Source organism: Rhamphochromis sp. 'chilingali' (assembly GCF_963969265.1).
Source record: "Rhamphochromis sp. 'chilingali' genome assembly, chromosome: 3".
In the NCBI taxonomy this organism is placed as follows: domain Eukaryota; kingdom Metazoa; phylum Chordata; class Actinopteri; order Cichliformes; family Cichlidae; genus Rhamphochromis; species Rhamphochromis sp. 'chilingali'.
The window spans coordinates 15,382,456-15,408,157 of NC_137931.1; the positions used below are offsets into that span (position 1 = coordinate 15,382,456).

The 25,702-nt window shown below is 39.6% G+C and overlaps 1 protein-coding gene across 2 annotated transcripts; it reads left to right on the forward strand.

Annotated features, from left to right (window-relative positions):
- The first annotated feature begins 13,433 nt into the window (after positions 1–13,433).
- Positions 13,434–23,458, forward strand: LOC308394289 (uncharacterized protein). 2 transcript variants are annotated; one of them, XM_080878546.1, is made up of 5 exons: positions 13,434–13,802; positions 16,423–16,596; positions 17,232–17,488; positions 17,597–17,908; positions 20,527–23,458. In XM_080878546.1, the coding sequence occupies exons 2-5, from the start codon at positions 16,449–16,451 to the stop codon at positions 21,625–21,627; spliced, it is 1,818 nt and encodes a 605-aa protein (XP_080734672.1). In that variant the 5' UTR covers positions 13,434–13,802; positions 16,423–16,448; the 3' UTR covers positions 21,628–23,458. The 2 variants fall into 2 exon arrangements, with proteins under 2 accessions (XP_080734672.1, XP_080734673.1); XM_080878547.1 differs by lacking the exons at positions 13,434–13,802; positions 16,423–16,596 and having other exon boundaries at positions 16,928–17,488; positions 17,597–17,893.
- The last annotated feature ends 2,244 nt before the right edge of the window (positions 23,459–25,702 follow it).

Below are 25,702 nucleotides of genomic sequence, written 5' to 3' on the forward strand. Positions count from 1 at the left end.
GATGTTACTCGAGTCCTTCTCTGTCTAGAGAGCGCTCTGGGTTGTGCAGGCACAGTAAGAGGCTCGAGGAAGGAGGAGGAGAATAGCAAAAGTTTACAGGGAAAGTTTTTCCTTTCTCCTCTGCCCTCGAATCACTCATGCTCACAGAAGACTAGGTAAAGTCACATGTTTACAAAAAAGAGAAGCTGTCTGCCTGAGAATAAAGAAGCGGGAAATGGGACAGGGAACCCTAACCTTCTGTTAAGTTTCTTCTTTAACAGCTTAAAATATATAGTTAATAATGTTCAAATAGCTTAAGGATTCCTTAATTACATTCATAATAATACATTTACATTATATTTAGATACATTTTATGGCAAATGTATCATTTGACTCGTGTTGATTGTACATATAAAACAGACTTTTGTGTAAGGCAAAGATGTAAAGCTAAACCATTTGTGCTGTTTCAGCTTCTGTGTTCTGGTGTTTTAGATGCTATCACAGTAAATGTTAGAAATGACACCTGTGCTTTTCCAGGACTCACATTTGCCATCCGCCATGAAGTTCGTTTTGTCATCAAGAAGGAGGTCCAGCTAGAAATTTCTGTGAAAATGCACAAATCCATGTGCACATTTAGCAACTTAATTTCTCTTACACTTGTTCATTTCTGTAGTTGTGCACGACTACTAATTAAATATAAGCAGTGGGATTGTAAAAACCTGAAAACTGACTGTGGGTTTTCACAAAACTTGCAGCTGCTGCAAATGCATTTTAGAAACTCCTCCAAAATAAAAGCTTCCTGGAAGCACATAAGGGTTCCAGGTAGGTTTACTCCTATTTGTTTCACAATCCTTCAGATTTCTCACTGGTCACTCAAGTCACTGATTCAAATTTTATGCTCGTGCTAATAACTGAGAAGCACATGCTGCGGCTGGCCTCAAGCCACCTGTTGATGGTTAAACTGTATATAGCCTGAACTAACAAATGTTCTAACACTGAGCTGTGTGTAACATTTCCTTTGTAACCTTCATCAAATGTGACATTTTATATCAGTTCTGAAGAAAACCAGATAACCATAGAGACAAACTGGTTGATTTTCCTGCTATTTTTATAGATATAACACACACCATTGACAACTGTGGGACCACAAACCAACCCCAGCAGTTTTCCAGGAAGCAGGTTAACAGCTTTTTGCCTCACCCATCCTCCCGTTGACACCAGGTCCGGGGAGGGTAGGAGAGCCTATTATTTCTGAACAAATGATGGAAGGCCCTTAACACCTAAGCTGATGGCCCACGCTGCATCCATGAAGGCAAATATATTGTTAATGTTTCAACAACTGCACCACCTCTTCCCGGGGAGTGTTTTCCTTTACTGACTACTAACACAAAGAGAGAAATGAACACTTTAACTCAGTTTCCTCTTGCACTGCTTACATTTAACTTCTGAAAAATTTATTTCAACTGTCTCATCCTGTAAAAGTGTCATTTCCACTATGTTGTCCCATGTTTACACTCTTAATGGGGAGCAAGGGAAGCACCTGGAGTCACTGTTTTCACCTCACATGAGCTGGCAAAGCTGAGCAGGAGGCAAATGGTGAAGAACAGAGTGGGAGGAGAGAGGAAGAGCCACGAGAAAAGCTTGGTTACAGGACTAGATAGAAAGAAAAACAGTAGTTATGTGGCTGAAACAGGGAGTTACAGCCACAGCAGAAACATCAATACACAAACAGAGAGAAAAGAATCGAGAAGCAATCCAGATAATCCAGTCTTAATGAATGAGTGGTCATGATATATTCATCTGATAGTACTTTAGAGGACACAGTATCACTCTATTTATACCAGCAGCACATACATTATTCAGAAATGGCCAGAGTGTGTCACTTTCTGCTGGATCCTGTGTCCACTGAGGCCACTCAGCTTACTGCAGTTACTCTGATATACACAGAAGAAAAGAACTACAAGTGTAGTTTTGTACCTGATTAAGCCACTTTCTATTTCCAACGTTATTTCACTTCTGCAAGCGAAGGTCAGTTTTAAAGAAAATTGGCCACTGAGAACATGTTCTGGACTAATGAAGTAGTTAAGAGTTTGGGTGATATGCATCTTGATGTGTGTAGCATAGTCAAAACAGATAGAAACACTCACATATGCACAAGCTTATACACACTGTTTGAAGTGCAGGGATAAGTAGAAGGGGACACATAAAGTAGAATAGAATAGAATTAGAATAGAATTCAACTTTATTGTCATTGCACATGCACAGGTACAGGGCAACGAAATGCAGTTTGCATCCATCCAGAAGTGCTTTAGTGATATAGATATATTACAATATATATTAGCAATAATATAGATATGTGAGTATATTACAGAAATGGGTCTATTATGGTATGTTATAATGTACACGGTATGAAGTATGTTGTGAATATTCTATAACTATAAGTATGTACAGGCTGTAGTGAGTACAAGCTATGTACAGGATATGAACAGGATATAAATATGAAAAACTATACAGAATATGAAATAAATAACTTTACAGAATCTGGGATATACAGCTATACAGAAATGGGAACTATGCAAGTTGTAAACAGTTGTAGGATTAAAAATTATCGAATGTACAGAATGATTATTTACACAGAGCTATACAGTAGTGCAGTTAAGATAAGTGAGGGTGTAGATAGTTTCTACAGAGGCTATATAAAGTGCTAGTGGTTGTGAGTGGTGGTTCAGTCCATGTTATTATTGTGTTTGAGGGTACAGTTGTCCATTGTGGGTGTGTGTATGTTCAGTCCATGAGTTTAACGTGGGTCAGATGTCAGGAGGCAGAGTTCAGGAGTCTGACAGCTGTGGGGAAGAAGCTGTTCCGGTACCTGGTGGTCTTAGTCCGGAGGCTCCTAAAGTCCCCTAACACAAAGTTTTAGAGAGGATTTTCTTCATTAACAGATGATATAAGGGACATTATGGTGAAGATTCAGCAGGGTACAAACACTGTCTGCTTCTATTAAAGAAAAGATGCTGCTGGTTGTGTGTGGGCTCCCTCGCTGGTTTTTGGCCAAGCACTCCAGACGACTGTATTTAGAGGACAGGCTGAAATATGATTCTTTTGATAAGACAAGAAGATGGAAGCAGCAATTCACATTTTATTTTTCTACAATGCCACAAATTATATCTAGACACAGATGTCATATATTCCAGTAAACCACTGAATGATATTGCTACCAAATACGAGCACTTAGCATAGTTTAACATGGCACCACTTAAAGGGTCAAAAGGTCCTTCTGGTTCTCAAGAAAAGTCTGGAAATGTAGCAGCATCCCACAGCCCTGATGCCTTGCTAAAAATGTCACCTCAATGCACATTATTTATTATTGTTAGTTTCTTTATGTTGCAGAGAATGCCTAAAACACCCAGCATTTATTGATTGATTGTGATGTTCCTTTTCAGCTAAAGATAAACGGCCTTTGGAAGGCCTGGCTTATCCTGCATTATTATACTCATAAATAAACTATATAAACTGTGATTCAAGTGACTAAACCTGGAGAGTTATCATCTGTACCTCTCTAGCTGCTGGCTTCTTTTAGCCATTTGTTTTAATTTCATGGATTTATACTAGTTTGGTTCTGTCTTGCATGAAAACCTTTCCCCCGACACAACAGACCTCTGGTTTATGCAATGAACTCACTTTACCTTAACACCAGATAACTACATTTAAGAAAGGGAACTTTTGCTGTTTGGGCACCCATGGGCAGCTTTTAGGGCCTCTGTAGCTAGGATATGTTCAAAACAAGGCAAAACTTCATCAGATGATAATCTATGCCTTTGACCAACTTGTATTTAATGCCAGTTAAATTAGTACAGTTTTAACAAATTTATAGTGGAATAAAATATACGTCTAACTTCTAATCTAAAACTAAATATTTCAATTTGAATTCTAAGTTTAATGTAAAATAAGCTGGATCAACCCATGGGCAATTAGGACCTGTGTTAGCATCTACTGAGTGTTGGCATGTTTTAGCCTTTCAGATACAGAATTTCAGAATAAACAGGCACTATTGGGCACTGTGATAAAGATGTGACAAACATTCTGACAAACCTACTCTACACTGTCTTCTCAGGACCAAACAAACTTAATCAGAAACATATGCTTTTCTAACCTTATACTCATAATTTCATCACAGAAATCAAAACATTGATGCTATTTTTCTACAATGTCTCAAATGATTAATATTATTGTGCTAATGCTTCCTGTTTTTCTTGGTGTTCTCTGCTTATGCCTCTGACTTCCTTGACCTGACTTCACGCACCCTGCAACGTGTCCATGGAAGGAGCTGTGTGCCCATTATGCTTGTTACAGTTTAATACGTCTGAGCAAGGTCTCGCTTTTTCTTTGCGTGGCACTTCCTCACAGTCTTGTGAAGTACCTCTTCTCTGTAAGGCCGGACTGGTTGCCAGGCTTGCTTCTTTTACTGACCTAATGAAATAGCGTCACTGAAATATTTTCCGACCACCTCAGATTGTTGGCGGTTGACAGACTCTGAAACTTGAAATTGTAAACATGTTCCAGTTCAGCACCTTTAATACACACAGGTTCCAGAGGGGGAGCTTTCTTCTTGAAATCCAGGATAAGCTCCTTGGTCTAGTCAGTGTTGTGGAAAAGACTGCATTCTTCCCCATCACTTCTGTAGAATTTATGAAATGATAATATTTCTCAGTGTTATATAACAAAAAAAGCTGTTAAAAGAAACAAGCGCCTGTATGAAGCGCCTTGAGGCAACTTTTGTTGTGATTTGGCGCTATATAAATAAAATTGAAATTGAGACATGCAGCCAATTTTATATTATGACCTCTACTTTGTTATTCAGAATGCGCTTTCTGATCACTTTCTAGGGACACAGGTAGACACAGCATTCAGTATCAGATGACAGCAACACTTCTCCTATTACTGAGGTTTTTACTTCTTGCTGTGCCTCCATTAAGATACAGCAGGCTAGAGGAGAGCGATGTACAATCTTAACAACCGTGTCTATCAAAAAGGAAAGCAGCACAATGCACGGTCTTTGAAGGTGAAGCAACAGAACGTGCAAAGAAGTAAAACTCAACTCTTTGTGAATAGCTACATTTCCTGGTTGGATTTATGCATCCGTATACTTGCAATATTGTCTCTAGCAAATCAGTTCATTTAGAGTCTTTAAAGTTGGGTTGCACTGCAAAGTGCAGTGATTTTGGAGTTCTGTGAAAGGATCAAATCTTGATAGCTTTAGGGTGCAATGCGAGAGTGAAAGCTCTGAGATCATCCCAGACCGTGTAGCTGGCTTGTTTGGCTTGGGGCCTCGCCTGCAGAGCTCTTTAAACAGACCAGACAGATGGAGACGCCATCTGCTCTCCTGACTGGCTCTCAGCCACCTCCTCCTCTTCTGACTTGGAAAAAAATGACTGTTTCATCTTTTTCACATTCACACACCACAGCTGGCCCCAACTTGTACTGTGTTTTAATGGGAGCATAAACAGTGAAATACTTTGTATCTGCTTGTAACAGGTTTTTTAATGGGCCACTAGGTTAACTAAGTAAGATCCAGGCACCTTATGGGCTCTTACAGGGATATATTTCCAGCAAAACATCACATTTAGTGCCCTTTTTGACATGTATACTGGGCAATAAAAATATTTATTTTGTCACATTTAGCCAAAATATGCTGTTACTGGTGACGTTAACCTTGATAGTAGAGTTGTTGGATGTGTATTTGAATGGCTACATAATAAGTCTGTTTTAAAGGTGAAGTCTGCCATCTGGTGCTTACTCCCTGGAAACACACAGAAGAATCATTGGAGGTCATTTACTTAAGTAAAAACTCATTCACAAAAAAAACCAGAGGCTTATATTGGATAGAAAATGCAGTGCAACTACAAATCATAGGGTGGGTACTTTGTACACATTTCAAGACAACACGCTTTTCTTTATTTATTTTTTTAAAGAAAAATGAGAAATGGGATAGCAGTGATTTATTATGACATGCAAACTGCATAGAATTACAGCATCTACAGCAAAAATCAAGTGTACAAATCTAATGAGCTTGAAGGTCAATATTTTGCTTATTGTTCAGCACAGTCTGTACTCAGGCTTTCTTGTCATTTCTTTTAGTCTTCAGTATTAGACTCCAAGGCTCATTGAAGGAATTTCCAAAGCTTCTTTTCGATCTTGGGTGCTTCATGTTCTACACGTCCACTGCTTCGGTAATATCTGAGGTCCAGCCAGTCCATGAAAAATTCTGCCAGGACAAACTGGAAAAAGGTCAGTGATTTTAATTTCAGATTCACAATAGGCGAGTATTTGCAGTTGTTCAGAAATGTACTGATATTTTACAGATGGCTGTGGACACAGTACCTGTCTTTTTACCTCTTCTATACAGAGTGATGAGGGATTTAACCTAAATCTTTAGATTCATCACTACATAAGACTGGTTGTCACCAATTAACATTCCTCCGTGAACGACTTCTTCACAGTCGCTCTTCCGCTGAATCATTTCTAAGGTGTCAGTGAAAGTAGATGGTTTCACTGAAGGGCCAGATACATCTCCCTGGTCCTGTTTCAGGTCTTTGCTGGATTTTTTCCTATTTCTTTAGGGAATGACATTCAGATACCGATCATCTGGTATAGATGGGATCTGGTTTTTGGGTGACACTTGGTCTTTTGTCCTCGACTTCTTCACTTTCATTAAATTACCCCAGCATGGACTGCACACTATAGTTTTTGGCTAATAGCTCTTTGGAAATCACCATATTTGTGAATTAACAGAGATTCCTGTGACTGGACTTAAAATTAGTGGAAAAACATGCAAAACACTGACATTAAAAAAATCACTTAAAATCTGTATTTTTATCCAGAGTTTATAGTAGGAATAAAGGAGCTATTAGCTATTTAAAAAAACCATTAAAAAATTGCACTTTTTTTGTAATCACTGTTTCTTTAAAAACACTACTGGTACTGCTGGGCTGCCTAAAACAGTTGCTAAGCTAGTTACCGCTAGTAGATTAATGATACTTATTTCGTTAATTTGCAATACAATTATGATAAAACAAGACTGTGGAAAACAGAATATAGGTTGAAATGAAAATGAAAATAGCAGTGGTTGTAGGTAACCTTAATCATCTCCCAAGAAATCATTTAAATATGTTCTGATAAATTCTAAAAAATATTCTTCTTCTTTTAACCACTTGTAAGATAAAAAGTTCATTCCATGGACCTTAGCCATACTGGAGCTGGAGCCCACTGTTCAAAATACTAAGAATAGATTTGATGCAGACTGATAACAGATAAGAAAAAGCTATATGTTCCTCTTTGTATTTTCTTATTCTCATTCTTGAGCCAGAAAATCAAATAAACCAAACTAACAAATGTTAGCTGTAGAAACGTGTACACAGATTTCCCTCAGCACATTTTTCTACAGCTAACATCCTGTTTTTCTGTCAGAATCTTGCCCACACGATGTCCAGCAGGACATGCTGTATGTCACTGATAACTTAATGTGAGCTGAATATTATGGGTGGAAATGACCATACCACAATGTCTCAGTGAGGGATCCAGGCAGGAAAATAAAACTGTGAGCCAGGCTTTTAATCTGCTCGGAATGCTATTTTCCAATGCTTCTGCATATTTTCAGCCCCACACACCACTTTTCATTATGTCCAGCATTCTTATGTCCAATTTAGAAATCTGTTAATACACAGATTTTGACCTTCCTCAGATCTATCAGCCAGAAATGTTTATGTTTGGGGAAAATTAAATTACAGCGCAATTATTATATATATTTTTTTATTTCTCTTACATTTTTGTGCCCAATGTTAACCAGTTCCCTCAGCCCAACCAGCTCTCTCATTTTGTATTTTTATTGTAGAGGTCTGTTTTGGTTACCGAGTCCTTTGACTGAGTCGCTGGGGAAATAATTACACCCAGCCAGGCAGCAAAACAGGACAAAGAGTTAATGATGGGCTCCTGACTCAAGCTGAAGCAAAGATTTGCAGTAAAAAGATGGCGTCATTGACAAAGAACACCCTCTGCTGGTCACTGATGGCGTGACATATTAGGGCTGAGGGCTGTGGCAATCACTTCAGTTAAATGGTTAGTAAGCAGAAGGGCTATAAAAACATTTGGAGGTCATCTGACCACTGAGAAAAAATTGTCATCAGAATAATGAGACAGTACTTGTTTACTTGCTATTACCTCCGATTTGGTAATAAATCTTGGTCATTCTCTATCATTAAGGCCATTGAATGGGTCTACACAGCAAAGACCTAGAGGACCAAAATCAGTGAATCATGAATCAGACCTTGGTGGCTGTACTTTAAATTTTAATAGATTATTAACATGACCCCACTCTACATCCCTATAAAGTTATACCAGAATTCATTCAAAACTTTTGTGTTTACAGACAGAATGACACGCAAATGCTACCGAAAGTATCAGCTTGGGGAAGGTAACAAAATAAAATAAATAAACCTGCCAACAGACATGACAAAAGGAGTACAAGGAGATTCAAAGTGACGCAAAACGACCAGTAGTCAAAAAAACACACAGTACACAGTTGGAGACACAAATCACTGTGACAGACTGGCAGCTGATCAATCATTGATGTCATTGCTTCAGGTAAAACAGCAAAAATTCTCAGTTTTTCAAACTTTGCATTTTTCATGGGAAGAAAGCAGCTTTAAATTTTTTGATTTCTTTCTAGTTTAAAAAGTGCTTTGTTAATATGTCTGCATGATATTTATATATGTATATTTTATATAATAAGCTGTCTATTACAAATAAAATTTATTGTTGGTTGCAACCATATATGTCCACTAAGATCAGAGAATACAGCCATGTCTGTTAACTAAATTCTTTTTGTATTTTGACCAGTACCGACCCTCTCCTGATACTGCACATTGAAATCCAATAAGCTGTTAGATTCTTAGGAACATGCAGGCACCTTTTTGGTAACTGTGTCTTTTGAAATGGCACATAGTTACCATGAGGTCAAATAGGTAGCCTGAACTCATTAATTAGATGCAGACTGAACACTGTTGGCCCCTTAAAGGGAAAAGTACCAGATACATACTGTGTGTGATATATCTGATAACAGTATTGGGAATGGAAAAATGTTTGGGTTATCATGATTACAGTCCATCTAGTGGCCGTAGGAAGCAAAGCAGCTCAGACGTTACTCATTATATGTGGATGGGATAGCTAGCAATTACAGTGTTTCTGTACATGTCATACTTTCCATACATTACAAGACATTGCAATGTATCCTTATATATATTATATATATCCTTTATTAAACAGAATGAAACATAACGAAGGCTCTGCTGCAGTTATTTTAACTCTCCGCCTTTGTTCAGATTTCAAAGTACACATATACACACACACAGTTTTTTTTCCCTCTCTGTGAAAAACCAGACCTCTCGCAGCCTTCCCCTCATGCTTCAGCGTTAGATTCTACCACCTCCCAGCCCCCACCTCCCCACAACCCTTCTGGCTGCCTCCTCCTCTTCCTCCAACTCCAAAGTCCCTCATCCTCCCTTCCCTCCCCCCGGTGGCCTGTTGCCATGGAAGCTGATTGGAAGGATCACTCTGTCTCTCCCGCACATTACCACTCTATCCTTGCCAGGAGAAAATAGGGCAATTCAGGACACAAAACCAAAAGAAATATTCGTCTGGAACAACCAGTGCAGGTCATGTATTAGTTTCTGACATAAATATATTAAAAAAATGACACCTTATTATTATTAGCTTTAACTTTCTAAAACATGCACATTAATTCATGCAAAGCATTTGATACATATTGTAATGTGTGTGTTGCACTTTTGGTTTAAAACAAGAAACTATACAAAAAACAACCTGACTGATGTCAAACTGCCACACTTTTTAATCACGCTTTAAACTAATTATCAGAATGGCTCGTGGTGAGAGATAATCAGCTATTCGATCACATAATGCAGTGCAATTATCTTCCAACTGACAGATCATTTTATTCATTCATGTTTACGATTTTTGCACACCTTCCTTAAATGCGCTCATTAAAATTCATCCATAATTATCATCCAGGTCATAATATTGCAAAGCTAATTTAAAGAATAGGTTTCTGTATGAATCCATACTGTTTCCCCTTCGACTGATGAAACAGAATCATTTTAACTCGCTCCCTGGCTGTGTGCTCAAACTCAAGGCTGAGGCTCTAGCTTTATTCCTGATATTTTTCCATTCAAAGTCTGGCATTGCTATAGCAACTATGTTTAGGGACTTGTGGGGTAGGGGTTGGGTAGTTAATCATATTTTTCAAAAGCAACTGGCATGTATTATAATGTGAATTTTCCAAAGCACTATGTAAGGTACAATATAAACTGGTTTAAAAAGGCAATGGTGTGAAATTTCTACTTACTAATTGAGTGAATTTACTCATGGGTTGAATATATCCATACTGAGAGACTGTGTAAAGGGATGTTTGCTAAACAGCTGCAATTTGCTGGATAATTGCTAACATGGTAGGCAGTCACAGTAGCACTAGTCAACAAAAAAAAAAACCCTTTCAGTTTTCTCCTCTGTACTCTGCCCAGGCATTTTGTGCTCGTGCATGATTTCACCGGATAAAGTGAGAATAAACTATATAGTTAGCAGTTACAGTTAACAGGTTCACTAACAATGGAGGTTTATCTATTAGACATTTCAACTTAACAATTGTTTGTAAATCATTTGCCAACACCTAATCTATCCATCTTTCATGCACCACCCTTCGCTCACTTGTGAACAAGAAAACTGGGGGCAGCAACTCGTCCCTGACCTGAAAGAAGTACTGAGAACCATCCATCTGTCCATCTGTCCATCTGTCCATCCATCCTTCCATCCATCCATCTTCTTCCGCTTATTCGGGACCGGGTCGTGGGGGCAGCAGTCTAAGCAGAGAAGCCCAGACCTCCCTCTCCCCAGCCACCTCCTCCAGCTTGTCCGAGGGAACACCAAGGCGTTCCCAGGCCAGCTGAGAGATATAATCTCTCCAGCGTGTCCTGGGTCTGCCCCGGAGCCTCCTCCCAGTGGGACATACCAGGAACACCTCACCCAAGAGGCGCCCAGGAGGCATCCTTGTCAGATGCCCAAACTGCACCAGTTAGCGGGCTCCATTAGCATCATGGAGGTGCTAACTCCTGCTACCCTACACTTGGCTGCATACTACTATCTGTAGGTCACTGCCTGATGAACCTAAAGAACCACATCATCTGTAAAAAGGGAAACTAAGGCCAACAAAGCAGAGCCATTTTCCTACACCTAGAAATTCTGTACATAAAAACTATGAAAACTATTGTTTAAAAGGCAGTGCTGGCAGACTCATACTTCAACTGGCAGTACTTACTAAGCTTTCACCACAGTGACAGAACGGTTTGTAACAACAGGCCAGATACCTCATATTCTCAAAAATCCTCTAAAAGAAACCACAAGGAATTCAGTCAAATGCCCCCTTCAAGATCACAAATCATATGCTGGCTGGTTGGGCAAACCCCACGCACCCTCGAATATCCGCAACAGGATAAAGAACCAGTCACCTGTTCTGCCACCAGTTTGAAAACTGCATTGTTCAACTAAATTCGAGAACTTACATATGGACTCTCCTCACTAATATCCAGGAAGATTCCTTATTAGGGCAGCTGAGGAGTGTGAGCCCTTTCAATGTGAACACACCCTATGGCCTTTCCTAAAAAGGGGAACCACATTTACTCAAGCCTGCTAATCCAGAGTCCCCGACCCAAACCCCTATGCAGAGATGTGTCAACCAAGACAGTCCTAAAACATTTAGAGTTTTAAGGAAATCTGTGCACATCTGAGCTAACAAGGAGCTATTTTCCGTTAACAGTGACTGTATTCCAGTGATGTCCTAGTCTTTCCCCTAATTAAGAGAGTCTGCTTCTTTTACAGAAGTTGTGACAGTGAGATACTGACACACCTTCCACCGTCTGATTAATGACTCAGCTGAAGCCAGCAGTACCCATCCCCATTTTATATACAGTAGTTTGAGCAGAGCACTGCTTTTCCCCTCTGATTCACCTGACAAGTTGCCAAAATTGCTCTGAGGCCCAAAGTCTGTAATTATAATGTAAGAAGGGGAGGTTATGATACTCCAATACAGCCCACACCTCTGGTAATCAGTTGTGTTCCCTTTCCCCTAAAATACCCTAAAGATACCTGCATGTAAATTACATAAACATGCTCAAAGTAGAATTTTGTGTCTCCTTTTTGAAAAAAGGGTACAGTATCAAATACAGTATAATATGTTTCTACGTTCCTCTAAAACTAGCTATTGTCAGCTTTTTGTAGTACCTACTAGTACTTAATTAATAAAAATTACAACCTAAATTTTAGAACAACAACATGACTCCAAGATTCCTCACAGTCTTACTGGAAGCCAAGGAAATGCTATCCAGTGTATCCTATTAGACACCCTTTTGTTGAAAGATTTTTTGAGTATAATAGTCTTTGTTTTATCTAAATTTAGAAGCAGCAAATTAGAGGTCATCCAAGCCTTAACATGTTTAAGACACTTCTGTAGTTTAACCAGTTGGTCTGTGGCATCTGGCTTCATAAATAGATAAAGCTGTGTATCTTCTGCAAATGCTACCGCTTCTAATAATACTGAATAATGTAAATAGAACTGGTCTTAGCACAGAACCCTGTGGAACGCCATAATTAGCCTTAGTGTGTGACTAAGACTCCCCACTTACATGTGCAAACTGGATATTTATATGATTCAAACCACTGCAGTACAATGACTTTGAGAGATACACTGAGGTCTAACAGAACAAGAACAGAGATCAGTCCACTGTTGTCCATAAGATTATCCCTAACCTTTATGAGTGTGTTCTCTGTACACTGTTGTTCCAATGCTCACGATACTTTTAGCATGGTAAAAATGTTATTTCCATCAACAATTTAGTTTGTTAGTGACAGAAAGATACATTATATGCTATATATATTACCATGTCAACTAAAATGACATTATTTTAAAAGTCAAAGTCTCATTGAAATCAACATCTCTTTCAAAAATCTTGTTTTTCCTCTTAAATCCTCAGATCTCGTTATCATATTGTAAGTCAAATGGGCTTTAGAAACAAAAACAAGAAATGACACAAAGCAAAACGCACATCGCATTTTCATTCTAACTACTCCAGCAAATGTATAAATTTCAGATAGTAGTTAGCCAACCTGATATCACCTTGTGCAGTAGCAGCAAAATTTAATGCATATACTTTTACTTCAAAAATTCTGCTGAAGAATGGAAATAGGAGGTAGTTCACATAGCACAACCTCCATGTTCAACCCCCACTCCATCACACCCACCACCACATCTACTACTCCTCCTTTCTCTCTGTGATCTCATAGGGCTTGCTTCACCTCAGTCAAGCTCCAGTGCTTCCAGCCGGCAGCAGCACCAAGCTAACAAGTATTTGTGAGGAGAGAGAAAGAAAGAGAGAGAGGGTGAAAGGGAGGGAGAGAGAGGAAAGGGGTGAGCAGAAGCAGAAGAGAATCAGGCAGTGAGGGACCTCAGAGTATGAGCATATAGAATGAATGCGGAAAGAAAGAAGGCATAAGATAGCGATAGAAACAGAGGTGCTCAGTGCTGCACAATAGTGCCAGAAGCTGCTTTAAAAAAAGAAAGAGAGAGAGCTGGCATCATGGCAACGCTCACTGCATCATCACGACACATGGGGATGTTTGGCTGCTGCTGGTGAATACTGTGTGATGCAGAGGAGAGAGTCAAATAGGACTTCCTGGAAACCAAAGGCAAGCTAAGGAAACAGGTCAGTGACAGTCATAGAGACTCACAAAAAGCCTTTATAGTATCAAACAACACGGGCTCTGTGAGTTTTCACATTACAGGATAATGCTGATTTACAATTGTCAATAAGAATTCCCATGCCAGGGACTGGGATGTGGACATGTATGGAGAGTGGGAGGATGCGCTTACATGCAGATGTTTGAGCAGGCTTTTAGATGTGTGTGCATGTGTGTGTGTGTGTGTATACTCTGTCAGATCTCAACGACAGATGTTAAGGTGAAAGAAAAACCTTCTGTGGTATCAAATATACAGAAACATGTCACGGTGTCTTCTATTACAAATCTTTGATTTCATTGTTCTTTCTGAAAGTAAGAGGACAGAAGCATACGTGGGAGCCTGGAGATGGAAATTGGAACATTTTATGATACCAAGAGGGAAGAGAATGGTGGGGAATGAGGGAATACAGGAGAAGTCACAGAAAACAAAAACTGAATAGCAGCAGGTTGTAAGGGAAGGGAGACAATGCCTGTCAGCAAGGGAAAGCTTGGCCTAGCATTAAGCTATGTCGTATATGATGGAATCCAGCATCAGTCCAAGCAGTCAGCTCAACAATCTTTATGAATTTCAAATGTAACCATCAACTGTCAAAAGACACCCCTCTCCTGATTAGCTGTGCTTCCAGTATGTGGGGGAGAACTCATAGTGTGTAAAATAACCTCTTATCTCCCTCGAGAGTTGGTGTACTTTCAATTTCCTATAGAATCAACCAGTATGAAAAGAAATATCAGTTCATTAAAATTTTAATGAGCTCAACACATCATCTGTGAAAAATTCTCCCCATTTTTGAGGTATCACAGAATTTGGCAAGGTCACTGGAAAACACCCAGTGGTGGGGAGACAGTTTCTGCATAAGGCAGCCAAATAACTAGACTGGATTTCTTGAAAAAAAAAATATTTAATGAGCCCAGCTTAGCAGGTTTAAAATGTAGGTTTTACATTGGTGAAATCTAAAATCGTTGTTCCTTGCTTTGTTTATTTACATGTTCAGTACAACATTTTGTATTATGTTCTTTATAATTAAGCAGTACTGTGTCCATTTCATAGTGTCAAAGATAACACAGATCCAAGACATCTGTCACTGTCAATGAATGGAAAAGACGGGGATTTATATCACCCTTTTCTGGTTTTATACTTCAATGTGCATTTACCTTTTTAACTCATATTCATGCAGTACTTTTAATGTATATAATGTAATGCATGCCCACACCTACAGCCAAATAGAGCAAGGCACTATTTATGCAACACATAACTAATGCACTACCATGCTGCCTACTATCTCATTGGACAAGAAGTTCTCGTCTTCTTGGTTTGTTGAGGAAAGTATTCTTTTGTCCAAAATAAGTCAAACATGAATGAATGGTGCTACCTGACCTGGTTTGAACATGGCCATTGGAAAGAAAGGATTCAACTTGTTAAAACAAAACAAAACAAAACAAAAAGAAATCGGCTAAGTGGCTCCAATTTTCCAGCATTATTATGAACATGGTGATGGACCTGTTCTGTATGATGACCTCCGCTTGTCAAGAAAACCTAACATGCTTGTAAACATAACTCATCAAAGCTTTGTTGAGATTTTTTGGTGCAACGATAATCCACTTGTACTGAAATACTGAAGTATCATTATGCTCTCTCACTGCTGCCTTTAGTCCCATTAGCCTTCATCACTAAATGCGTGACAGTTGTGGCTCAGTTAATCCAAGCCATCCAAAATGGTAAAATTTAGTAACATAGATCATAGATCATCTCTTTACAGTGAGCTGTAAATTCTAATTAGTTGACATTACTAAAAAGAAACATCCAAGCTGACTGCCTTAAAAACAAGCTGAATAAATGTAAGTTTTTCTATGAGAGGATTTTATTTTTGTAGTTTCAAGTTTAAGTAACAAAATTTAAACTCCACAGAATACTTAGTATTTCATACATATTGCACAGGGGATCCCGATGGCAGAAAACACATTTTGTCTGTTTACAAAGAAGCAATTATAAATAAATAAAGTAAACATAAGAAAGAGATGACCAGTTACTAGCCAACTGTTCATAGTAACTGTATTTGAAAAAACTGTAGGTAGAGAGCGAGGTAAATTTGATCAGTCTAGATGTCATAATCGTTCAATGATGAAGATACATGAAGTCGACTAATTTTGTGCCCTGGCTTTACAAGAAGAAAATAAATAAATTATATTAAAAAGCAAATATGAGAAGAAATTGTTTTTTCATCACAATAAATGAGTCACATTTGACATGTAGAACTGCACTGTGAACAAACAGATTATGACATTCTGAAACGTTCAAAGTTATAGCACAAATGAGCTCTCAAAGAAATAAAAAACCCTCCATACTTGACAATATATTTATTAGTTACTCACTGGAGAAGGAAAATTCACAGGTTTTTTGTAACAGTCCACCAGTCCTGTCGAAATACTAATAGCAACTTAGGTTTTACAGAAGTTATAGTTTGCAGTTTTTTAATGAAAGGACTCCATGAAAACAAGTTTGCTTGTGTGTTTGAAAATACAAATAATTTCCATGTCCAGTACAAATTAAATTGATGTCTTCTATAAATTTAAATGTGCTTTGCTCAGGTCTAACCAGTTGGAGGAACCACAGGATGAGTGGGATCCTGAAGAGGAAGCTTGATGATGACCCCGCCCCTTATTTGTCAGTGCAAGGGTCTGATGATGATGAGGTATCCTGCAGTGACAGTGGTAACAGCAGTGACAGCCTCAACCATTCTGTCCCCTCCAGCTTGCTGGATGGTAAGACATCACTACCACATAACTTCTGTTTTGTGTTCATTTAACAAAGTGAAATTGCTGTTGTGATCTGCAATTTGCTGACTCCTTTAATCCTCTACTTTAAACCTAATATATGTGGTGACAATTTGATTTATGAGTAAAGAAAACAATGTTTTATCTCAACTGGTTTGTGTCCTCTTTACCATTTTATGTTTAAACTGGGAGTCATATACTTTCATCTGGTGTGGAGTCCCGCAAGGATCAAGTTTGGGACCACTTTTTCTTATGTTCACTCCAGCATATAACCACAAAAGTATAAGTAGTTTTGTTGCTACATCAAGGTTGTCTTACTTAATGTTACAAAAATAGAAAAAGAAACAAAGGGGAATAAAGGCAATTAGTGTGTATAGCCTGGTCAGTATGGCTTTTTCTGTATTTGTTATACTGTTACATTACACTTTAATATGCCCTTGTTTAAAGCCTACAGTCACATAATAAGATATTTAAACTCTGTTTAAAGCTTTAGTCATGGAAACTTGTTGGCAAAAGTTATGCTTTAACTAGCATTTAGTAGCGCCTCTATCAACAAATCTTTTGGAGTTTTTTGGTTTGTTTTTTGATTTAGTAACTGTCAACCCTCTCGGTTTTAATCTTAGCCTCCATCCAGCAGCAGTCAAAGCGACTACGAGGTCATAATGTGCACTTTGAAAGCGTCACAGTCTACTATTTCAACCGGCGGCAGGGTTTTACCAGTGTACCCACACAGGGAGGCAGCACCCTGGGGATGTCACCACATCACAGTGGGGTGAGGCAATTCACTCTCAGGGAGTTTGCCATGGAACAGAAACGGAGCCACCGGAAGATGTTGAGGGACCATCTGAAAGAGGAGAAACTTAATGCCATCAAACTCAAAGTCAGTACAAGGAGTCGATGAATCTTTATTTATCCCAGGGGTTATAATTTCTGATATCCATGGTTCAGTCTTAATTTGTTTGTTTCTATTTGTTTTCCTATCCTCCAGCTGACCAAGAATGGTACTGTGTCATCTTTGGAAGCAGATACACTCACAATCGATGACATTTCTGAAGATGACCTGGATGTGGACAACACAGAGGTGGACGATTACTTTTTCCTCCAGCCTCTGACTACTAGAAGGCGCCGTACTCTTCTCCGTGCCTCTGGTGTCCGTCGCATTGATGTGGAAGAGAAGCATGAATTGCGTGCCCTGCGCATGTCCCGGGAGGAGTGTGGGTGTCGCTGCCAGGGAATATGTGATCCTGAGACCTGTGCTTGCAGCCTGGCCGGCATTAAGTGCCAGGTAAATGGAACTGTGGTGAGGCCCAGCTATAATACTAAAATGTTGTCAATGTCTGTCTGTGCAGTAAAATGTTAAATTTGGCAATTTTCATTGCATAAGTTGGCATACAAGTTTCCACCCATCCATCAGTTTTCCAGTTTAGAGTCCTGGTGTCTATCCCAAAAACCGTGAGAGGCAGGGTACAGACTCTAGAACAAGTCTGTAACCATTTTCAAATTTCACAAGTTACTTATTTAACCTTCCTGCCTTCTTGGGACCTTTTTGTGCCATTTAACACATAGCGTGTTAAATGGCTGCCATTTCCACTGTGTTCAGTGGAATATAACCAAACTTGCCACAGGATAGTTTTTACCTGTCAATGTTAATATTCCAGTGTGAATTCCTTAAATCAGCCTAAAATGGCTGAGCAGCAGAAATCCCCACACCCATCACCCTGGGGACCATTTTCTGCCCATTGACTTCCATTATAAACGCTATTTTTCAACCCCAAATTATTATCATATGATTTTATTTTTTCTTCTTTTCTTGGATGTCAATGAAGACTCAGGGCCTTGAAGTTTTAATTTTTAAATTGCAAAAAAAATGCAAAAAAAATAATGGCAGGTCAAAATGTATGTTGGTGCCAATCTTTGGTCCATCTAAAGGCCTACTTATAATGACAATCACATATTACTTCAACTGGTTTTTTGTGGAAATATTTAGTTTCGTTTTTTGGTTTTTGGGGCTTATAACACAGGGCGCTCATGTAATAACACTGGGATTTGAAGGGTTAAAACAACGAAAATATAATTAAAACTTTACATGAATATTTCAGGGAGAAGTAGTTTTACAAGGTTGGCTAATTTAAAGTGGAATAAAATATGGATATATGGTCTTTTTATGGCGTGGCTGAGAATGGTCCCTAGGGTGATGGGTGTGAGTTTTTTAAAGGATGGCAGGAGGGTTAAGCAGTTATTTTTAAGAATTATTTGAAAAACGGTCTCTGGTGCCATTTCATTGCCATTTATACCTGCATTTGTAATGGTGGATTAACAGTTGTTATTCTAAGGAGGGAAACCCTCCAAAAAACGGACGGAGCAGTGGAGCAGCCAAGGGAATAGAACTATATAAAAACTGTATCACTAAAATATAATTTATTTTACAAAAACAGTTAAAATTTTAAAATGAATTAAAACAACCGTGGCCAGGGAGAACACACAATAAAAACTAATAAAACATAAGCATTAAAAGTCCAGTGTCGTCAGCCACAACGTTAAAATCCAGGAAATCGGAGCGGGGCAAGGAAAAGCCCGGCGGCGTCACCAGCCGTTCCCGTCTGTCTCTCCACTCCAGAATACTAGAAGAGAGGAGCGGCGACAGTCACCGTTCTTTCTAGTGAGCCGGGTTACTGCAGCACGTGGGACTTACACCGGAAATGGGCATAGCTCCTAACTCTGCCCGCCGCTTTTCTGTGTCACGCCAGCACTGTGGTCTTGCCGTGGGAGGTAGGGCGCTGTCTCACTGCCAACTAATTCCCCACCATAGCATCCTCTGGCATCCAGCTATTCCAACAGCAGCACAGCTCCCTCTGCCTCTCACGCACTAGCCATTGTATGCCCTCGCCACGTACTGCACACCAACCCACACCAACCTGCACCAACGCCGCCTGCCACCATCTACTCCGCCATCTCTCCTGCTCTGTCTCTCATGCCTCCTCTCTGTGGTCTGCCAGGCCCTCTTATTCACCTCTGTGCCCTCCCAGATGCATCCAATTAGTGATTAGAAGTGGGCAGAGTCTCACCGGGACAAGTTAATATATACAATAAAAACATGCAATAAAACCATAAGAATAAAACACTCCACATAGAAACACAGTAAAACACAGCAAACATGCAAAGCAAAACAACTTCAAAACAAAGTCCTCCCCTGGATGACACATTCTTTCAGATCACTTTCAGCTAGTCGTGTAGAAGTCAAAGTGTAAGAAGTCCCTTGTTCCCTTGGTTCATGTTTTCAGTGAACACTCTTCTGATGAGTTTGTGGTTGCAAGTTGCTGATTTCAAGTCTTACTGAATAGAACTAGATATTTATTTTCTACATGATGTTTTTATTTGTGTCCTGAAGAAAAATAAAGTTATGCTTTAGCAACAGCTAACTCTATGCATTGCTAAAGTATGAGTGTGCATTGTCCACCGTTTCACTGTCACATCCACCCCACATTTGTAACATCACATAATAAAAAACTGAGATGATGCTGATCAAAATGCTTTAGGCTACAAAACTGGGACCAGTGGCAGAGAGCTGTCACATGTCCATCTTTTATGTACAGTCTGTGCATGCTCAGATGGACGTTTTAAAGCCCCGTCCTTCTGATTCTTAGAACATCAGGAATGTTATTTTGTGTTATGCATTACTGAATTCATACAAAAAGATCTGGAGCTTTAGGCATGATAGTCTTTTTTTCAGACACATAAAAGTAAATCTTGAGTGATTAAGGTGTTCTGGCTTCACAAAGTTTGGCTGCACGCTCTTGTTTAATGATATTAATAACACTCTGAGTAGAATCTGCTGTTTCTCTTCATGCATGATCAGCTTTGATTGGCAGCTCACTTTAATTTGCTTGTGTTCTGCACTGTGTATCACTCTGTCTGTAGGTGGATCGCATGTCCTTCCCTTGTGGTTGCACCAAGGAAGGCTGCAGCAACACCACGGGACGCCTGGAGTTCAACCCGGTCCGGGTGCGCACCCACTTCCTGCACACTATCATGAAGCTGGAGCTGGAGAAGAGCCGCGAGGAGCACTATCAGCAGCCAGAGCAGCTTGTAACCAATGGCAACAGTTACCACGGAGACTCCACCTTGGTCCAGCAGCAGCAGCAGCAGCCAAACCTGCAGTTTCCACTGATGAGCAGCACGCAGCACATTCACATCATGCAGCTTCAGAACACAGGTGACACTGAGTCACATCTGGATGAGGAAGAAGAGGAAGAAGAGGCGGAGGAGGGAGAAGAGGAAGAAGATGACGACGAGGAAGAAGAAGATGAAGCTTATGATGAAGATGGCAGCAGTGTTTGCAGTGGGCTGTCGGACTGCAGCACACACAGCTTGGAAACAATTGACCCTGAGGAGGGAGAAGAAGATGAGGAGGATGAGGATGAGGAAGATGATGAGGAAGAAGAGGAGGAGGAGGAGGAAGAAGAAGAAGGAGATGAAGACGATGAGGAGGAAGAGTGGGATTGTTCACTACATGGAACAAATCCTGCACCCTACTCTGTTCCACTTCCTTCTGTGATGAGTTACTCTAACAGCACACTCATGAACCTCAGTAACCTCTTCCACACCACTCCACCCATGCAGCACTATCAAAGAAACAGCTCTGTGAGCGACACGCCTGCTTTCCACAGTGAAAATGTCAGCAGCACACCCATGCTCCCCACAGTAGAGTCTGCATTAGAACTAAACACAGAACTCCACTGCCAAACAGAGCAGCACAGCACTCCTCGCCATTTCTCGGAGTCCCTGCCACTCCAAACTTGCTCACATGTAGAGACGCGTGATGCTAACACTGCCCCTGCTGGTGTACTTGATGAACAACCTCATTCAACAGACCTCCGGAACAATCCAGACTGTCATGACACTCAGGCTGAGCATCCTGCTGAGTCTGAGGAGCAGACAGGGGAGGAGAGAGCAGAGCCTGCACAGGAGGAAACAGGACCGCAGACACATGGTCAAATGACATCATCAAAGAGTGTCTGAAAAGAGAGATCAGTTAACATGTGGAAATATGCGGTCAAGAATTGAAGTTTGCTTTATTCATGATAAACGCACTTTCAAAGACAGCATGAGTCACGTATTTGACACAGAAAAAGACAGATAGATGGTACAGTGCTGTGAACATTTGTCTTCTTTACATTTTTCAGACATCAGTAAATAAACAATAAAGTTTAGAAATTATGATTTCAGTTATTAAGGGAAAAAAGGTATCCAGGTCTCTATTGTCAACAATAAGAAAGACAGTATTGCAAAGATAGCATCTGTGAGATAGTTCCAAAGAGAAAATCATCGCTAACCAAAGAGACATTGGAATTTGCCAATAAACATCTTGGTGAACCACATGATTGGTGATTTTTGGTGAAATACTCTGTGGGCTGACAAGACCAAAGTTGAAATTGTTGGAGGTTTGAGTCCTATTACATAAAAATAACACAGCATGTTATAGAAAGAACATCATACTAACTGACAAACATGGTACTGGTAGAGTGATGGTTTGGGCCTTCTTGCTGCTTCAGGACCTTGACGACTCCAAAAATCCTAAATATCTGGCCATCCGTTTGTGGCCTGAGGCTCACTCGGGTTATACTGCAGGACAAAGATCCAAAACACATCAGTAAAAACTCTGAATGGCTAAATAAAAATCCCCAAATGATGTTTTTGGAGTCGCCGAGGTGCTGAGGAGTGATTGAGGTGCTTTGGCATGAGCTTAAATGCTCAAAAAACCATTCACTGTTGCTGAATTCAAACAATTCTGCAAAGAAAAGCAAGTTTGAATTCCTCCACAGCAATGTGAAAGACTCATTGCCAGTTAGTGCAAATGTGTGAGTGCAGTTCTTGCTGCAGAGGGCGGCACAACCAGTTTTTAGGTTTAGGACGCAATTATTTTTTCACATGGTACCAAGTAAGCTTGAATAGCTTTTTTTAATCCTAATAAATGAAATCATCATTTAAATAATTGAAATTTAATTTACTCAGCTTTTCTCTGTCTAATATTAAAATTTGTTTGATGAACTGAAACATGCAAGTGTGACAAAAATGCAAAGAACAAAAACCCCAGCGGCAACTAAAGAAATCAGGAAGAGAGCAAATACTCTTTTTTTCACAGCACTGTAAAATTTAAGTTCACGTTGTCTCTAAACTGTTCTAGGAACGTCAACTTGGACTAAAGAGTATAAAAATTTAGGAAAAAGTTCATCTTTATCACTCAGTCAATCAATCAATCAGTGTTTCTGTACCTGTAACTATATAGCATACAGTTTATGGCTTGTTGTACAGTCTTTGGTCATTACCGCATGTTGGTCATTCTGGTTGTGACTGGCATCTATGACAAGTCAAAATTAGATTTGGAGGTGCTTGTTTTGTTTTGGGGTTTTTTTGTGTTGTGCCACCATCTTATTGTTGATGGTAATGATTGTTCAATTCTGTCTGTATCGCATGTGATCGGCTTACCGAAGAAGTTTATCATCTGTCAAGTGAGAGACATGAAAGTTAATCTTCCCATGTTAGCATACCTAGAACAACTTGTAGGAGTGTTTGCAGCTTGCCAAAGGGCTGGGTATGGTCACAGGCACAAGCACATGTGACTTTGGAAACTGTTTTACATCTCGTGACCGTTCACTTTCAGCTACTGTTTGGTCAGGCTTTTGCAGCTTTAAACATCTATTAGAAAGCTTTGTTCTCTAAATTACCAAGACTACAGGTGCATATGCACACAACCACTAGTAGTGCATACTAACACAAGGCCATTCCTACCCTGATTGCCAGTATGATCGCTCTGTGCTGTGCCTGGGCATATTTAAGGCGGTACAGCTGTCCTTGAGTGTGGATGCTCTTAAAATTATGGGCGGACTTGCCATAGGCTCCATTGCCTTGTCTGTACAAGGCAATGGAGCCTATGGTAAGTCCGCCCATAATTTTAAGAGCTAAGATCCTAAAAAGCAAAACTATAGGCGTGTGTTACATTGCAGGAAGGTCCCCTGCCACAGTTAGGACGAATTTTTTTTTATATTGAACCTTGAATTATTTATTCATTCTGTAGTTCAGCTTAACTTTACAAAGCTTTTTTGTGGTTTTCGTTAGAGATCTCAAGATTACTATAACAGTCAACCCTCACAACTCAAACAGCTACAGCAGGCATTTGTTTTGACTGTACAAAATAGTCAAAGACATGCCAACAGAGAGAAAATGAGCAAACAGCTTATCAGAAGACATGTAACATGGTCCGATATCTTCATTACCACCAACTCTGATTTGTATTTTGTGCTATTTTGCAAATGTTAGCATGCTAAGAAACCAAATGAAGATGACAAACATTACATAGCCTAACTGCTAAACATCAGCATGTTAGCAGTGCTGACATGTTACCATGCTGATCTTAGTATTTTGTTCAAAGCACTGCTATACACTGCTAATATACTGTACATGTCTCACCCCTAAAACTATCACAAAATGTTCACCATTAAGTTAAGCTCTTAAAAGAGCATATATTTAGATTAGAGAATGGTCTGTCTGTGCATTACTTATTAGTTTACAGTGATAATTGTGAACATCAGTGATGAAACTACTTCTGCTTTTTTCCAGTGAGAATAATCAATACTGTCAAAAACTGGGGGCCACGTGTTCTGTATCTTCCTTTTTACACAATGCACATTTTCATGAAAGTGTGAATAAAATCAATTTTAACACCCACTGTAGTTTAAGAGTTCTTTATTAATTGTGCTCTGTCTTTTGTACACTCAAAAAGTTCATAAAATCAAATTTAAATTGTGTAATTATATAATGCTGCCAGCAGGTGGCATCTATTTATTTCACTTGCATGCTGCTGATATATCTGGACATGATCATGGGTGTTAGAATACTTTTTTTTTTACATCATCAGTGTGTTCTTTTCTTCCTCAGTATAAACTGTGACATTGGTTTAGCCAAGAACCTTTGTTCCTTGTCAACGTGAAAAACACGAGGTGAACTAATTTCTTCTGCAGTGATAGCTGAAAAAAAGATCTGTAAAGCTAATCTGGACATTTAGATGTCAGCACACATCTGTGCTTTTCCATTTAGACAACAGTCTGACTAAGTGCTGTGTCATCATGCATGCAATTCGTTTTCTTTAATACACCCCACCAGTTCTTCCAGTGGACCTCTAGAGAGCAGTGGTGAGCTAGCAACACACTGACACCTTCAATGGGTGAGGCTGAGCTCAGACTGGAGAAAGAGGAAGTTCTGCATTATTGGCCAGCCTATTCATGTATAGAAATATTTTCATGGCTTGCTGCACACACAACACCTGCAGCAGGTGCTGTGTTAAGTTGAGGCTAAACAAACATTTGGCAGTCCTTCGTGATCCTCCGACAATGATGAGAACAATACACTGGATCTGAGCTGGAACAAGGCCACCATGTGACTTCTCCCATTTCTAATATAATTTAACGTGTGCTGAGGGTTGAAGGAGGGGGTGACTGCTTGTCTATTTGCCAGCAAGGTATTGTGGGTAAGCAAGCCCAGAGACTGCTGATCAATCACAGGCAAGGGAGCTGTGATGTTAGGTTGCTAGGCAACAGGCAGGGAGAAGCACAGAGCAGCAAAGCACTGGAGGGGTTGCTGGGTGGGTGTTGTCTCAGCTCTTCACCTCTTCTTCCTGTGGGTCCCAGCACAAGATTTTCCTTCTTATACACGTCTGTGTGGATCTTGTATTCAGTAGTACTTGATTCTGCATAATGTGGGGAAGACACTGTTGTGTGGTTGGGAATCACTATGCAAGCAATTCACAACAAAAGAGAGGCTATTCATACACCAGAGATTTCAAGCGTTGGATCTTGATTAAGTCTGAATCAAAGCTACAGCTTTGGGGATTTAGACTGCATAAAAACTAGAAAATAAAAGCTTTACCCTAATTAATTTATTTGTTATTTTTAGCTAAAGGTTTAAAGTAACTACCAAAAAAATGTATGTAAGAGGTGAATAGAACACATCGATGAAGGAAGCCTATTGATATTAAAGAAGAAGTGAATGATACGATCAACTTCATAATTTTTATAAACTAGCAGTAACCCAGGCTTTC

Bases quoted from the DNA above. Each gene is read 5' to 3' on its own strand.
- LOC308394289 (XM_080878546.1), top strand. From the start codon at position 16,449: ATGAGTGGGATCCTGAAGAGGAAGCTTGATGATGACCCCGCCCCTTAT. The intron at 16,597-17,231 runs GTAAGACATCAC...TTTTAATCTTAG, and splicing joins CCCCTCCAGCTTGCTGGATG to CCTCCATCCAGCAGCAGTCA. The intron at 17,909-20,526 runs GTGAGGCCCAGC...CTCTGTCTGTAG, and splicing joins GCCAGGTAAATGGAACTGTG to GTGGATCGCATGTCCTTCCC.